At 39.3% G+C, this 17,288-nt stretch overlaps 1 protein-coding gene across 4 annotated transcripts in view; it reads left to right on the top strand.

Moving 5' to 3' along the window:
* The first annotated feature begins 5,707 nt into the window (after window positions 1–5,707).
* RB1 (RB transcriptional corepressor 1) overlaps window positions 5,708–17,288 on the top strand; it is a 305,988-nt gene continuing 294,407 nt past the window's right edge. For all 4 annotated transcript variants that reach the window (XM_054586341.1, XM_054586344.1, XM_054586343.1 and 1 more), the window contains exons 1-2: window positions 5,708–6,088; window positions 9,092–9,218. In XM_054586341.1, the coding sequence (XP_054442316.1) occupies window positions 5,949–6,088; window positions 9,092–9,218 (267 nt within the window). In that variant the 5' untranslated portion in view covers window positions 5,708–5,948. The remainder of the gene's footprint in view (window positions 6,089–9,091; window positions 9,219–17,288) is intronic.

The following is a 17,288-nucleotide window of genomic DNA, read 5'->3' as shown; positions in this document are numbered from 1 at the left end:
ACTCTAGAAGGTTCTTCCATCAATTGGATCTATGCTGTTTTTGCAGCCCAAAGTTATAGATACTTATCTTCCTGGCACTAGAAACCTGGGCTGGGATTCCTCACTCCCGAGATATCGCTCCTAAATTTTTATCCAGCACATGTGGATGTGGGACCGGCCTGTTCTGCATCTCCATTTCTCCTACCAGTCTGGATGGATGTGGTTTCTTTAATTCTGTAGTTGTCAGTGTTCCATTCAACTTGATTTCTGATGGTTCTGAGTGATGGTTGTTCTATATTTTGGTTGTAATTTTGATGTGGTTGTGTGAGGAGACTAGCTGTGTTTACTTAAGCTGCCATCTTGACCTGAAGTCGGTATTGAGTCAAAAACCTCCATAATTTTTGAACAAAGCATCTGCATTTTCATTTCATACTGGGCCCTGCAAATTGTCATCTGGTCCTGCTAATGTAAATTGCAGTTTAGTGGGGAAATTTATCGTATTCTCTCTCCTGATGAGCGAGGATTGGTGACATTGAGAGAAGGTAATTGTGACAGGACAGCAGCATAAGGAGATGAACAATAACACCATTCATAGAGGCGGGAAGGAGGGGAGCCCAAGTGTATCAGAAAGGACTCTTTTTGTTGTCTTCTTTAGTTGTTTGGCAAACGACTAAATAATCATTAATTATGAATAATTCAGGTAAATTCATCGGGTCTCTGTTTCTTAAAACCTGTAAGACTCTACCTCTTGTAAGTGAGCCTTGGTTGCCGTTGATAGATCAATGGGAGGGATTTAACCAAGTCCAGTTAGCTGCAAGGATTCTCTCTGATCATTTACAACAAATCTCCACCCTTTGTAGAGGATCAGCTGTGCTGGGAAGGGTGGCAGTGCTCCAAAGAGGTCTGTAGCTACTGTCTACTAGGTTCTCTGGCCCTGGGGTTTCCTGGGTGGTGCAAACCATTGTCAGCCCCCTTCTGTGTTTTGCCCAGGGACATCCTTCCTTGAGCTATAAAGAATTTGGGATGGCTGCTACTTGTGCTGGGCTTGGAGATTCCCAGACAAAGCCAAGCTGTGTATAAATGCAGGATGCTGTTAGTGCAGAGCCTGAAGCTCACTGAGGCCTGCTATTGCTTGTTTGATAAGATTTAGGAAGTTGTGAAGCATGAGCCAATATCATCATTCATGTGGAAAAGGAGCTTGGGTGGGCCCATTAGCTGGGTGGGGCAGAGTCTCTGGGGATCTCCAAGGTGGGTCACACAGTGTTAGCCAGGTTGATGGAGTCTCAAATATGGCACCAGCCTGCTAACTCCCTGGCTCTGCCATGGGAGGGCTCAGAAAAGGGTCAATGCTCTCTGCTAGCCCTGACGCCAGACACTTCATCATCTCTCAGTATGCCACTGGTGTGCTTCATACTGCCACCCCAGCACTGGAGCACAGAGGAAGTTAGTTTAAGCAGATGAGTTTGTGTGTGGGTTCTTTAAGAAGAACTGCTTGGGGCTCTAGGAGTTTCTTCCCTGAACTCAATCCCCACTGGTTTTTGCAGTCAGAAGTTGTGGGGACAGGCTATCTTGGTACTGGAATGCTGTGCTGGGGTGTTTGGTGTGGAGCTGGCCTGCTTGCTCCTGAGATATCCCCCCCAAATTTTTATCCACAGCACACTGGGTGAGAGACCAGCCCATTCCACGTCTGCAGCCCTCCTACCAGTCTTGATGAATGTGTTTTCTTTAATTCCGTAGCTGTCAGACTTCCATTGAACTTGATTTCTGAATGTCCTGAGTGATGGTTGTTCTATATTTTAGTTGTAATTTTGATGTGGATATGGACAGAAGTGAGGCATGCTTTCCTATACCGCCATCTTGACCAGAAACCCAAAATTAGTTTCTTTATATGTAAATGCCACTGAAATTTGATGGCTTCATTTCTCAGTTCATGGTTTTAGCATTTTATTATGAGCTATGGCTATAAACTCAAATATACTTCTGAGTAAAATTATTACAAACACTTAGGTCTTTAATTCTTTGGGATCACTTCTCTGGTCATTATTTGTTTACTACTGTTACTATTAACTCACCACTGCCATGTGTCTTTTCTTGATGAAACAGAGCAGCGAAGCTTATTTTGCCATCCATAATTTAGGATTAAAAACAAATGACACAAATTTTACTTCCCTAATTTAGCTATGAATTTCAAAACTAGGCTTGATTAAAAATTTAAATGACTATAAAATAACATTATAGAAGTAAATAAATATTCACTCATTTTGGGTTACAGTTGACAAATTAACCTTGAAATTTCATTCCTTATAATGTGGTCATACTGCATGTGACAAGGAGAGACATGCTACTGGCAACTAACAACAAAAGTTAGAGAACACCTCAATTGTGCCATACTCTGTTTAATAAGAGTTGTCCAATAATCATGTGCTTAAATATTGATGAAATGTTAAATTGCTGTAAGTGCTGCTAAGCGTTTACTCTTAATTTCTGTACTTATCTCTGTATGGACCAAACACAAGCAGTGTGGAAATTTGTACTGGTCCTAGGACCACTTTGAACAGTTGCTACTTGAAGGAACCTGCACTGAAGGGACAGGGAGAAGAACTAGTAGAAGAGATTATGAAGTAGCAGAAGGAAGGAAGAAAACAAGGAGCCCATGAATTTGTGAAAGACTAGGTTAAGTATTAAGAAAGAGGAAGTGGCTGTGTTAACTGCCAGAAAGGTTACGTAGGTTGTAGACCATGTCCCCCTGCCCCCCCCCCACCAAAAATACACAAAGCCATGTGTTGATAATTGGGACACTGGTGACCTTTAAAAAAGTGATTTCAGTGGAGTGCTAGAGTGGTGGTGGTTGTAGAAGAGAGCCAGGTTATAGTAGGCTGAGGATCTGGGGAAGTAGAGAGAAGAAATGGAGACTTCCATTTCTTCTATTTTAAGAAGCTAGACTGTAAAGAAAATGAAACAGTGTGGTAGTTTATTAGTGCAAAAAAGGTCAAAGGAAGACTTTTTAGACTAGTTGAGACTCAAAAAATATTGTAATATCACTGAATGGGCCTCACGCTGAAAAAGTTCTATCTCCAGACAAAAAATCTAAGTAAGATCTTTATTTGGTCTTAATGACAATCTTAAAGCTACTATGGAGATGTGAGAAGATCAGGGGAAGCTTCTTTAAAGAATCTGCACAATTTCTAATACTTCTTTGGTAGTGCAACAGAAAGCAAGGATTTTGATTGACTCAATTGCCCCTGAGTTGTGTAAAAGGATTTTAAATATAGTAGATAACAGTTAAATTAATCTAGGGTAAAGATATACATCATTTTGTGAATTAAGAAATCTCTCTTTATCATAATTGTGATAAATCCAGATGTTGACAGACTGGGTTTAATAAAGCAAGTCATACGTATATGTAAAGAGAGTTCACTTCAGTTCCCAGAGCTTTCCTGAGCTCTCCTGCCCTCCCCACTTTTAGCAAAGAAGCGTTTGCTGTGTTCCCAACATTGTGCTAGGTACTAAGACTACCAAAATAATTTGGTCTACCCTGTAGGAGCTCATTAGAGAAATATTATAAATTATGATGCTTTCTGGTTAAATCAGAGGCTCAGTTATGTCACCAAAGACCCATGTTTTTTTGATATTACTATTGTGCCATTCTAAACATTTCTGTTTTATCCTCAGGTCAGCTTGTCTTAAGTCACAATGGCTACAACAATTATGAGGGTAACATCCTCATAATAGTTAAGGAATAGAACTCTCATCCTTGTACCTAATTTCAGCAGGCTCCCAGTGGACTATCTTTGATCTAGCAAAGACCAGACATTGCACCCTGAGCTCCTGCCTACACTGATCCTGGGCAAGGTGAATAGGATTACCACTTTGATATCTGTTCTCTCTAGCTAGAACTGAGTATGGACTCTACCCCCTGACAAACTTTTGGCCTCCAAGAGGGGGTTTCTGAGCTTTGGCTGATAAAGTTGGCTTACAGATATACCTGGGCCCTTGAATAGGCTGATAATTGCCAACCCTCTGTACATTTTGGCACATGCACGGTATACATAGAAAATGGTAATTCGTCACACCACTCACTGAGATAAACTGAAGAGGCTCGCAGCCATTGCTTTCCTGAAGGCTCCTGGTGCCTCAGCCCTGCTCAGCTTTTTGAAGAATAAGGAAATTCAGATCCCTGCTCAGCTTTTCGAAGAATAAGGAAATTCAGATCAGAGTACAATTGTGTTTTATTCACAGTACCTCAGTTGGGAAGTTCTGACTAGGCAATCCACTAGCATCTGCCAAAGAGAGAAAAATGTGTATTCAAACTAGACTATCTATTATTATAAGCAAATGGCAAGAGATGGAAGAGATGCAGTTTCTAAGCCAATTTTTGGTGAGGGTAGTTCCGGAAAGCTCTCCTGTGATGTTTGTGCCTTTGTACATGCTGCTCCTCTTTTCTTGGTGTTTTATCAATACAATGTGATGGATAAGTAGAGTCAAACACCCTTCGTTCAAATCTTCTGCCATCCATCAGTTCTAGAATATTGGATAAATTAATTGACTCTTCTGAGCCTGTTTCCTCATATGAAAAGTCGAATAATACTATTACTACTTATTTGAAATAACCGTTTTTTCAGAATTAAGATAATTATGTAAAATGGACAGCACAGCTCAAAGGTATGTAATGTTAACCAATAAAGATTTGAGGCTGTAAAATAAATTAAGTTTATTTGGGGGGTCTTAAAAAAAGAATTAGAATCTGAGCCAGATTCAGGCAGGAATCCAAACTGTTCTGAGGAGAACAAAGGTAGGATTTGTAAAGGCAAAACACACAAAATATAATTTTTTCATGCAAATGAAGGACAGCTGGGTAGGTTGCAGGGATTGGTTAGTTCCAATATGCAAACAAGGAAAGCAAAAAAATAATAAAAATTCCTACAAAGAAGGGAGTGAAGTCCACCCATATATGTCCATGGAGCAGTTATTATTCCAGGATGTTTATGGCTGGGCCATAAACTGAGTTTAGCAACTTAATAGCAGCTCTGAGAACTGAAGATGGGCGTCCCACTTCCCTAATAGCCTCAGGACTCTATTTTAAGTGACACTCTTAGCAGTACTTACTCCATTTAACTTTTTACGTCTCCCTGGTAAAATTCTATTCAACTGCTACTACTCTGAATATGTGAAATGTCCCTTGGACATTTCTAGGTGCCTCCTGTTCTTTTACACCGCTATTAAAACATTTATCTCACTATAATCTGTTCTTTACTAACAATTCTCCCTTCCCTAACTAGTGATACCTAAAACGCCAATAATTGTCCTACAATTTGTATCTCAGTGATTGGCAGAGTTCAGTTCCTAACATACGTTCCATCAATGTTTGTTTTTGTTTTGGCTCACTTTCCTTAACGGATTGGGCAGGAAGAGTGCGGTGGAGACAGAGGGCGCCGTCCACGGAGGAGAGGGGCGTGCCCGCGGAGGGTGCACTCGCCTGATATTCCTGGCGGCGCCTGAGCCGCACCCCGTGATCCACCCACAGATGAAGATGGGCGCAATCTCACCCACCAGACTCTGCAATGCCCCGTTACCGGCACCCATGCCTGGAAGGGGGAGTCTCGAGTAGTGACAGGTTCAGGCGGCGGCGGGGCCTCAGGGAAGGCGCCTGTGCGTAAGTCTGGGCTCCCTGCCCAGCTCGCCCGACCTCCCGCCTCTGCCCTGCGAACCACCAGGCGCCCCGGTTCCCTCCCGTCGGCGGCGGCCCGGCAGCCTCGCGGACGTGACGCCGCTGGCGGAAGTGACGTTTTCCCGCGGTTGGACGCGGCGCTAGTTGCCGGGCGGGGGAGGGCCTGTCGGTTTTTCTCAGGGGACATTCATATTATTTTTGTAACGGGAGTCGGGAGAGGACGGGGCGTGCCCCGACGTGCGCGCGTCCTCCCGCCCCGGCTCTCCTCACTGCTCGCTGGCTCCTGCTCTGGCAGGGCGTCATGCCGCCCAAAACCCTCCGGAGGGCAGCCACCGCAGCTGCCGCCGCACCCCCGGCGCCGCCACCGCCGCCTCCTCCACCACCCCCTCCAGAGGAAGACCCCGAACAGGACAGCGGCCCTGAGGACCTGCCTCTGGCTAGGTGAGCGAGCAAAGCCGCTACGGCCGCCGGTGCGCTGGAAGGGCGCCCGGAGGATGCGTCGGGGCGGGCGATACGGCGTATGGCGGGGGCGCGTTTTCTTCAGGGACCGGGTCCGGGAGGGAGGAGGGTCCCTCTCTGTCCCCCACCGCAGTGGAGCGCCTGAAGGAGGGTGACAGAGGTCTGGTTTCGTGAGCGACAGGAGGGTAGCCGGTAGGGGTCTGGCTCCAGCTTGACAGGTGTCCGGCGGGTGGGGCTCGGATCCCTGAGCGAAGTGACAGGTGCCGCCTTTCCTCCGCCTCACTCGAGGCTCGCAGGCGGCGGGTCATTTCAAGGCCCATCAAACCAAACGAAACAAAACAAAACAAAACACCCCCGCTCTCCCCCCTCCCCCCGCCCCAAAGACTAATGTATAGTGGAGAGTTTCTCTTGTTGAGATTTGTAGTACCCTGGTAGGTCGTGTGGCTTTCTGTTTTGGTCTCCAGCATTGCAACAGTTGGAAATGTTTTCCTCTGGGTGAGCAACTCCATCTGAAGCCTCGTTCTGGGAGAGGCCAACCCGAAAAGCCTTGGGAACTGCTTCAGAGACGCCATTGGACGTAAATTCAGGGTCCTGGGTGTCAGTTGCCTCCAGGGTTCTTGACTGAAATGCTTTGTAGGGTTCTTTCACAGCAGTGCTTTGAGTTCTTGGTGATACAGAGCCATCGTAGTGACTGGTGGAACATAACTCTTTAGAGGAACGGGTGTATGGGCAAAAGTTTAGCCTAGGTGCTTAAAAGTTTCTACACTTTTTCTTTCTTATTGCATAAAACTTCTTGCATGTTACTTTGCTTCAGCAAGTCTTATTTCTCACATTTTGCCCTTTGGCTTGGAGTCAGCAAGGGTCCTCGTGTTCCCCCTCCCACCCCCTTTTTTTGTTTGAGTACAAAATTAGTGGTGCTCTTGTGCTCCCATGAACATTTTTTCCCCCTAAATGAAGTTTAAATTTAAGAAAGTCATGTTTTCATAATTATCATAATGCAATAGCATATGGGAGGAAGATATTTATTTATATTGCAACATCTTATTTTTCTTGATTGTGATACTCTATGGTTAAGAAGCTAAGGTTGAAGGAGTATAATTGTCATTATTCTTGTCAGCACTGGTCCTACTTTGAAACTACATATTCATTTAAGGGGAATGGGACTCCTTTCTGTCCCTTACCACTCCGGCCCTCTTTTTAAGTCCATTGCCAAGACCTGTTTCTTTCACCTTCCCAGACACTAACAATTCAGGCCAAAATTGTAAAAGACTGGAAAGGGCCCTTGGAAATGGCTTGTGAAAGACTATTAAAAATTCATACACTTAAATAAATTGTCTTATGGGTCAGTTAAAAGTCATACTCACCAGTTAAAAAAATTCTGGGGATGTACTGGGAGAAGAGGTTACTTTAATTTCTTTTCTAAAAAAGATTTTATTTACTTTCAAAGAGAGGGAAAGGGAAAGAGAAAGACAGGGAGTCAAACATTGATTGGTTGCCTCTTGCATGGGGACTTGCAACCTAGGCGTGTGCTGTGATGGGGAACCATGATCTTTTGCTTTGCAGAACAGTGCCAAACCAACTGAGTCACACTGGTCAGGGCAACATTACTTTATTTCTGATTAAACTCAGAAGCATCCAATACTTGAAAGTTTCCCTTTGGAAAGAGCAGTAAAGTCTCCCTTGCGAAGTGTTCCATGTTATTCACAGAGCTTTGGAAGCATTTTTGATTATTGTATGGTAAGCAGAAATAACGAAGTTCTGGACATCACTGGGGGCTTTGTTTCTTTTATTTTTTTCCAACACTTTTTAAATGTACCTTAAATGATGGAATTATTAAATTCTCCTATAAGTCAAAACCATAGAAGATACAGTTTGCTCTTGATTATTTATATCCATAAAAGCGTTCTTTACCATGGGCAATTGAACTGTATAGATTAACTACTCAGCAAGAATAGAACCACTGACTGTCAATCTGAGGCCACGAAACTTACTTAGGGATGGATTCAGGTCCCATTCCAACTGTACTTCCAGTGACAGAGTTCATTTCTACATTGAGAGTTGAGATCTTCTTTCTGTTGCATTATCTCCAGCCTAAATGATGTAATTGCGATAACCAAAAGTTAATTATGTTTTGAACGAGGTTTGACAGTCTGGAATAGTGGTGAAGGGCATGAATTATGAAGTTAGGCTGTTGGGTTTATATCTAGGTTCCCACTTACTAGCTGTCATCCCAGATGAGAGCTTTAACTTCTCTGATTTGGCATGTGTCTGTAAAACAGGGATAATGAGAGTACATAACTAATAGGACCAATGCAGGGATTCAGTGAAACTATGCATCTAAGTTACTTTATATGGGGTCGTAGCAAATATTCAGAAATTATTTGCTATTATATTATTATAGATACATTATTTTTACAGTATTATATCTATTGCTCACATACACAAATTATTAGGTATTCCTCATAATATTATTATTAGATATCAAATAGTAAATGAATGAAAAATAATTAGCCAAAAAGAATAATTTATGTCAATTTAATCCTAATGTAAGAAATGCTACTAGGTAGATTATGTATATGAAACATTGATAAGTGTAGACTCTATTTTAACTAAGTTACTGATAGTGAATTACACTGATTCTGTAATAATGGGCTTTCCTCTTGTTGCTATTATTGTTATCCCAGCTTTCCCAAACAGATTTAGCTATTTTACTTACTTTCCTTCACAAAGCTATTTTGCTGCTCTGAAGTGTATGTGATTTACCAGGCCAGCAAACGTTTTTCACTGTGTCATATCCTTATTTTGGAAAGTCTATGAAAAAGATAGCTCAAAAGGGTAAATTTTTTCAAAGGTTAATAAGATCCTAAAGTATTTAATGACGCTGTCTTTCAGAAGAGTACTATAATTTGCAAACCATTGAAACAAATGTTTATTTAGTTAGATTTGTAATTTTATGCCTATTAAATATATATTTTTATTTGATAGGCTTGAATTTGAAGAAACTGAAGAACCTGAGTTTACTGCATTATGTCAGAAATTAAAGATACCAGATCATGTCAGAGAAAGAGCTTGGTTAACTTGGGAGAAAGTTTCGTCTGCGGATGGAGTATTGGTAAGGATTTTCATAAAATTTTTTACTTTAAAAATAATTTTTTTGACTCAGTCAAGACGGTAGCATTAGTAAACATGGCTTACCTCCTTGCACAACCACACATAAATTATAACTAAAATATAGAACAGCCATCACTCAGAACCATCAGAAATCAAGTTGAATGGAACACTGACAACTACAGAATTAAAGAAACCACATCCATCCAGACTGGTAGGAGAAATGGAGATGCAGAACAGGCCGGTCCCACATCCACATGTGCTGGATAAAAATTTAGGAGCGATATCTCGGGAGTGAGGAATCCCAGCCCAGGTTTCTAGTGCCAGGAAGATAAGTATCTATAACTTTGGGCTGCAAAAACAGCATAGATCCAATTGATGGAAGAACCTTCTAGAGTCACAAATGGTTCCCTGTAAAGAACCCCCACACAGACTTAATTAAGACTCACTCCCTGTGAGGTCCAGCCTGGGGTGGTATCTTGAAAGGCACCAGTGGCATATAAAGAGAAATTGAATTGACATCAAAGTGAGAGCAGTGGGTCAGCTTTCTCCCATACAGAAAGGTGGGCCAGGCCGTTGTCCTTTTTTTGAACCCTCTGCCTACAAAGCCACAGAGGCAGATCGGTGCCTTATCTGAGATTCTATCAACTTGGCTAACACTATGCCCTGCCCTGGAGACCCCCAGATTCCATTCCACCCAACCTACAGGCCCACCCAAGCAGTTAACAGTGACTTTTCCATATGAGTGACAGGTCTTGGCTCATGCTTCACAACTTTCTAAATCCTATCAAACAAGCAATAGCCAGCCTCAGTAGCTCCCACCCCATACCTCTTGCTACGTGGCTGCAGACCTGGCATTAGCAGCAACTAGCCTGGATTCACAGCTTGGCTTTGCCTGGGAATCTCCAGACCAAGTACTAGTAGGAGGCATCTCATATTGCCTTATAGCTCACACAAGGTGGCCCCAGGCTTAACACAGGTCGGGGCTGAGCTTGGCCTGCACCACCTGGGAAAACCCAGAGCCTGCCCATCCAGTGGACAGCTACAGACCATGTCAGAACACCACCACCGTGCTCCCACTCAGCTGATCCTCCATGGAAGGCAGAGGTTGGTGGCCAGAGGTCACAGCCATTGTTGCAGCTGCCTGGCCTGGGGAGATCCCTCACATTGACCTGCCAACAGCAAACAAGGCTCAACTACAAGACGGGGGTATACTCAGCCCACATGAAGGGTGCACTTTGAGTATGCAGCTTGGGTGACTGGGGAAGCTGTGCCACTGGGGCCTACAGGACACCTTTTACATTAGGCCATGCTACCAAGACAGGCAGTCATAGCAGCTCTACATAACATATAGAAACAAACACAGGGAGACAGACAAAATGAGGAGACAAAGAAACATGGCTCAAATGAAAGAGCAGATCAAAACCTCAGAAAAAGAGCTAAACAGAATGGAGATAAGCCCTGTGTATCAGATGCAGAGTTCGAAACACTGTTTATATGGATGCTCAAGGAACTCAGTGAGGACCCCAACAGCGTAAAAAAGATCTGGTCAGAAACAAAGGTTATACTAATTGAAATAAAGAAATAAATTTACAGGGAAACAACAGTAGAGTGGTTGAAGCCAGGAATCAGATCAATGATTTGGAACATAAGGAAGCAAAAACCAACCAATCAGAACAAGAAGAAAAAAAGAATCCTAAAAAGTCAATGGTAGTGTAAGCAGCCTTAGGGACAACTTCAAGGGGTATAACATTCGCATCAGAGAGAAAGAGCAAGAAATTGGAAATCTTTTTGAAAAAATAATGAAAGAAAACTTCCCTAATTTGGTGAAGGAAATAGACATGCATGTCCAGGAAGCACAGAGTCCCAGACAAGATGGACGCAAAGAGTCCCACTCTAAGACACATACCATAATTAAAATGCCAAACATTAAAGAGAGAGCCTTAAAAGCAGCAAAAGGAAAGAAATTAGTTACCTGCAGGGGAGTTCCCATAAGACTGTCAGCTGATTCTCAAAAGAAACTTTGCAAACTTGAAGGGATTGGCAACAAATATTCAAATTCATGAAAAGCACGGCCCTATAGTCAAGATTGCTGTAGTCAGCAGAGCTATCATTTAGAATCAAAGGGCAGATAAAGAACTTCCCAGACAAGAAAAAAACTAAAGGAATTCATCATCATCAAACTGTTATTATATGAAATGTTAAAGGGACTTTTTTAAGAAAAATAAGATCAAAACTAGGAGCAATAAAATGACCATAAATATATGTCTATCAACAATTGGATCTAAAAAACAAACTAAGTGAAGAAGAACAGAGACAGAATCCTGGATACAGAGAACATCTGTGGTTGCCAGATGGGAGGAGACTATGGGAGAATAGGTGATGAGGTGAGGGGAATAAGAAATACAAATAGGTAGTTACAGAATAGCCATGGGGATGTAAAATGCAGTATTAGGAAATGGAGTAGCCAAGGAATTTATATGCATGACCCATAACCATGAACTACGTGGGGGTATTGCCTGAGGGACTGGTAGGTACTGGGTGGAGGGGTGCAAAGGGGGAAAAATTGGGACAACTGTAAAAGCATAATCAATAAAATATAATTAAGTATACATTAAAAAATGAACAAAGTAATTATTGGATCATGTAGAAAATTTGAAAAACAAAAATAAAAAGAAAAGAAAGCTAATAATAATTCTATTACCCAGAGGTAATTTACTTCAGATAATATTAAAAAAAATCACCACGTAAGCCCCCACCAATGAATTTTAATGCCAATATTAGATATATTTTATTTATAAATACTTCACTGTGATATAAAGACTTTAAAAAGTCATACCTTATAAAATAATTTTTAATACGATAATATGCAGTGAGTGTTCAAATTCCCTGTCTTAGAATTAGTTTTGTTAGAATTCAGGATCTTAATTAATATTTTGATGTTTCTTCCACTTTTCTTTGCATATATATGTGTGTGTGTAATAATGATAACACTTGAAAATAATTACTCGTGTTTTATGTGTACTGGGGAAATATTATAAGCACTTTGCAAATTACTCATTTAACATTCCGTTGAGATATGAAATATAAAATTTTTATTTTACAGAAAAGACATTGAAGTAGAGTGGCTAAGTAACTTCACCAAGGTCTCTGGCTAGTAAGATCTAAAACACAGATTTGGAGTCATACATATAGTTATATGTAGTTACATGCACTTTTGTATCCTGATTTAAATATTTTTTTCTTAACATATCATGAACATTTTCTTTTTATTAAATATTTTTTGATATTTGATAATATAGTGTCCAGTGCTAGTATAACACTTTATTTGTTAGATGCATTTTAATTTGTTAACTCATTATTAAACACTTTTTTCCAACTTGTTCTATAAAATAAAGAAATGTTCTTCATTCATAAGAATAATGCCTGGCACCAAATAAGTCCTTGATAATTTGTTAATTATTGCATGACTCTCTGATTATTAGAGTAGATTTTTACAGGTTGAATTACTGAATCAAAAGGAGAAGTATTTATTAAATTCTTGGTAATTATTGCTAAATTGCTTTCCACACAGTCACTTTTAATGAATTTAACTTCTCATCAGCATTGTATTAGAGTACATCCGTGTGTGTGTGTGTGTGTGTGTGTGTGTTTAAACCTTTTATTTATTTTTAGAAGGGAAAAAGAGAGGGAGAGAAACATCAATGTGTGAGAGAAACATCAGTCGGTTGCCTCTCAGAGGCTGCCAGTCTGGGACCTGGCCTACAACCTAGGCATATGGGGGTGGGGTGGGGAATTGAACCAGTGACCTTTTGCTTTGCAGGATGACACCCTTACCCACTGAGCTGCACCAGTCAGGGCTACATCTGTTTCTTTTTACTGGTTAGATCAACACAGCACACTATGTTTATACACATATCATAAAAATAATTATTTAAAACCATTTAAAAAATCTCTGGTGTCTTAGTCTATTCTGGCTACTCTAACAAAATACCATTAACAATAAAAATCTATTTCTCATAGTCCTGGAGGCTGGAAAGTTCAAGATCATAGTGCTGGCAGATTCTGTGTCCGGTGAGGGCCTATTTCCTGACTCATAGTGCCTTGTCACTGGTCTTGCATTGCAGAAAGGGTGGCAGCTTCCTTTAGCCTCATTTATGAGAGCACTTACCCATTTATAAGGGTTCTGCCTTTATGACCTAATCACCTTCTAAAGCCCCCACCTCCTAATACCATCATGTTGGGCATTAGGTTTTAGCATATGAATTTGGGGAGGACACAAGCATTCAGTCTATAGGATCTGGTAATAAAAAGGAGAAATGAATCCCACAATTCCAAAGATCTGAACATATTCTAGAACTCCTTACTAAAAAAAAGGAATACTGAAATATCTTGGATGAAGACTTTGGTGTTACCATCCTAAAGCATCTAATGTGTAACCATTGATTTGGATACTTCATATACTAAGTTGTTTTTGTGCATATGTAGTAAAGGGAGTCATAACTTCTTTACTTTCCTCTATTCCATAAAGGCTTTTAGCTTTCAGAGAGTTGGGAAAAGGCAGCTGATTATAGAAAGTATTAGTGAGTATAGGTAGTCTCCTTTTATGTGTTGTGTTCTAAATCTCTTTGTAAGTAGTACAGTATGGTAGTTAGGTTTCTAGTTAGTCCATGTAAAACTTTTTTTTGTATTGAACTGTAGCAGTAATACTGTTATTTTGCTGTGTATGATGTGCACCCACATTTTTGGCCCAAACTTTCAGGAAAAAAATTGTTTTAATTTTTTAATTGAATTATTTATTTACTTATATTTAGATACTTGTTTTTTGTATTATAAAGGAATTTAACATTTATTTTTGAACATATTATGGTACGAAAAATTTTATGTAACAAATAATTACAAAACATAACAGATACAAGGTATTTCACTAACTACCCATGTATAATGTGCATCCCTATTTTTCCTAAAAATATTGGGCAAAAGGTGTGCATTATACATACAAAATATGGGTAGTTTTAATTGCGGAGGCCGTCTTGGGCTTCAGACTTGAATACATGCATGAATAAATGTTACTACTTTCTGTCCTACCCTTTTCTCCTCCTGGCTTCGATGGAGCTCATGATGGGAACTAAAACAAGTGAAATCGTTTCTGGTTGTATACTGGAGGAAGACAAAGGAATTTCATGTTACCTTTGGGATGTTGAGTACTTTTTTGGGGGGTATGATAGAGGATGATGCTGTATTGTCCTTTCACAATTTATCACACTTTTACCTAGAAATATTAAGTGATATTTAAGTTTTTGAGGGTTGGCCTGAGAATTTAACCTCTGTTTATACAATAATTTCTAAGGCAAAATGTGATAGATTGTGTGGTGAAAAGCAAATGTAATGACAAAATGAGCCTGTTTTCAAAGTAGCCATGCTAGTTATAATTGACTATCTCCTTTGAAATAAAATGCGGTAAAAGGGAACTCTTTTTCACAACTGAAAGTAGATGATGTTTATTGGAGTACAGCAATTTTCAACCTTTTTCAACTCATAGCACACATAAACTAATTACTAAAATTCTGTGGCACACCAAAAAAAATATTTTTTGCTGATCAGACAAAAAAATATAGGTGTAATTTTGATTCATTCACACTGGATGGCTATTGTTGTGTTGGCTGTCATTTTTTAATTTGACAGTCTAAGGGAAATGAGGTCAGAGCGCCTGACTAAATAGTCAGGTATTGCATGTATTAAAAATTTTTATGGCACACTAGTTGAAAATCGCTGGAATAGAGGATGGGCTAAGAGCAAGGACTTTTTGTCAGACTAGGCTGAGTCAAGTCTCAGGACTACCACTTATTAGCTCCATGATCTTGAACAAGTTACTTAAAATCTCCAAGCCTAACCCTTCTTTTCTGTAAAAGGGACAAGTAATACTGGGTTGGCCAAAAAGTCTGTTGGCTTTTTTCCATAAAATAAAAGGCATTTTTTATTTTCACTAATAACTATTGATTTGGATATTTTAGTATGTTGGCTCTCTCCTGCTATTAGCTTCTAGTGGGTAGAGGCCAGGAGTGCTGCTAAACGTCCTCCAGGGCATAAGACAGCCCCACAGCAAAGAACTGTTTGGCCCAAATGTCAATAGTTCCAAGAAACTTTGCAAACCACTTTTGACATACTTGATCAGTCACAGCACCTTCTCCATACACTGAGCAAGTCTTTTCTACATTTTAGTTGTGTTTTTACTCTTGAAATAATAAAGCATAAGACACTGGAAATGTTATGTATGTTTTCCAGTTTCAATATTAAAATGGCTGTACAAAAATTCACCAATTTTGATTTTTTAAAAATGTATGCTGATGTTGAGGTAACAGCATTGTGCAGTGGGTTCTTTTTTATTATTATTTTTAACTGCTTTAAATACTTAAAAATAAAAACTTTTTAAAGCAAAAAAAAATGTATGCAGATAAGACAGCTGTCACAATGCAATCTAACAAAATTGTTTTGAAAAAGTTAAACATAGCTGAATGCTACTAGAGCTATCATATGGAAAAAAACCAATGGACTTTTTGGCCAACCCAATAATTTCTGGATATTGGAGTTACTGTGTAGATTAAATAAATTTATACATGTAAAGCATTATTAGTGTAACTGAGTGCCTATATTAAGTCGTGCAAGCAGAATAATTTGACTTATCAATTAATATAAATTTTTAGGAGAACTTAAGAGTCAGTTAAATAGTTGAGTTTTTAAATGCAAATGTAATGCTTTTATGTGGAACCTTTGCTAAAATTCATATTAAGTTTCTGGGAGTTAGAAAAGTTGTTTATATACATGAAAGCATCATTAATTTTTTAAGGAAAGTTTTGTGGAGTTTTATCTAGAAAAGTATTTTCTCTCTTTTGTATAAATATTTAATTGTGTAATATACATGATTGCTGTCTTAAGATTAGATTGTGTTCATGCTGCTTATAGGGTATGAATGAGGGACTTTAAGAAATTGGCTGTAAGTGCTGTTCATATTGTTACTTAACGATGAATCAGATGTTAGAATTTTGGTTTTCTTTTTGCATCTTGAATGGCAGTGTGGTAGATCGGAAAGGCCATGGAAGTCAAGGCAGACAACTTTGATTGTAGTTGTATTGTACCTATATAATTTTAGGCAAATTAGTTAATTTTCAAAATCTCAGTTTGCTTATCTGTAAAGTAGAAATGATGCCTGAATGTCAAACCTATTAGGGTTTTGTGTATTTGAGAGCATACGTGTGTGTGTGTCTGTGTGTGTTTGTGTGTGTGTGTAGAGAGAGATAGCTTTGAAATTGAAATTGATAGAGGCATTTCTTTTTTGTGATACAGGTAATTGCATTTAGAAAGAAAATGGAAAAGAATAGCTTGGAATTGGGGCAATTCTGGACATTCCATTTAAGTTATACTACAGAAATATGAAGAGTTTTCACAATAACCTTTAAAAGCAGATTGTCTTTTAAAAAATTATGTGTAATAAAAGGTCTTTACCTATTATTTTCCAGTCCTTAGTAATATATGTGCCCTTTTATTTGAAGATGGTGCTAGTATTCTGACTGCAATGTGGGTGTTGCTGAGAAATAGTTTTCTGAGGAAACATTTATGAACATGGATATGAATGTTACATTTTGTCTTATAGATCTAGGCTACTTGCAAATTCTTTTATTTCTGAATCCAGTTCTAAGATTAATTAAAAAAACATTTTATTATTGAGAATTTCAGACATTTATAAAAGTAGATAGAGAAAATAGTACGAACTCTCATCAATCTCTTAACCAGTTTCAACAGTTAACCATGGCCATACTGTATTTTCCCTGAGCCTAGATTATTTTAAAGTAAATCCCAGGTAGGATGTTTCATCTATAAATATTTCAGTATGTATGCAGAAAAGATAATAACTTAAAAAATAACCACAGTTCTATACACCAAACAAAATTAATGAAAATTCCTTAATATTAAATACCCAGTCTGCAAAATTTTTTGATTGTTTTATGTTCTTTTTTTTTCAGTATGCTCTAATAAGGATCCAAATAAGGTTCATATATAAGGATTGGTTGATTAA

Source organism: Pteronotus mesoamericanus, unplaced genomic scaffold, assembly GCF_021234165.1.
Source record: "Pteronotus mesoamericanus isolate MK-2021 breed Mesoamerican mustached bat unplaced genomic scaffold, CSHL_Meso_final contig_94, whole genome shotgun sequence".
NCBI lineage: Eukaryota > Metazoa > Chordata > Mammalia > Chiroptera > Mormoopidae > Pteronotus > Pteronotus mesoamericanus.
This window is presented reverse-complemented; position numbering and strand designations above follow the sequence as displayed.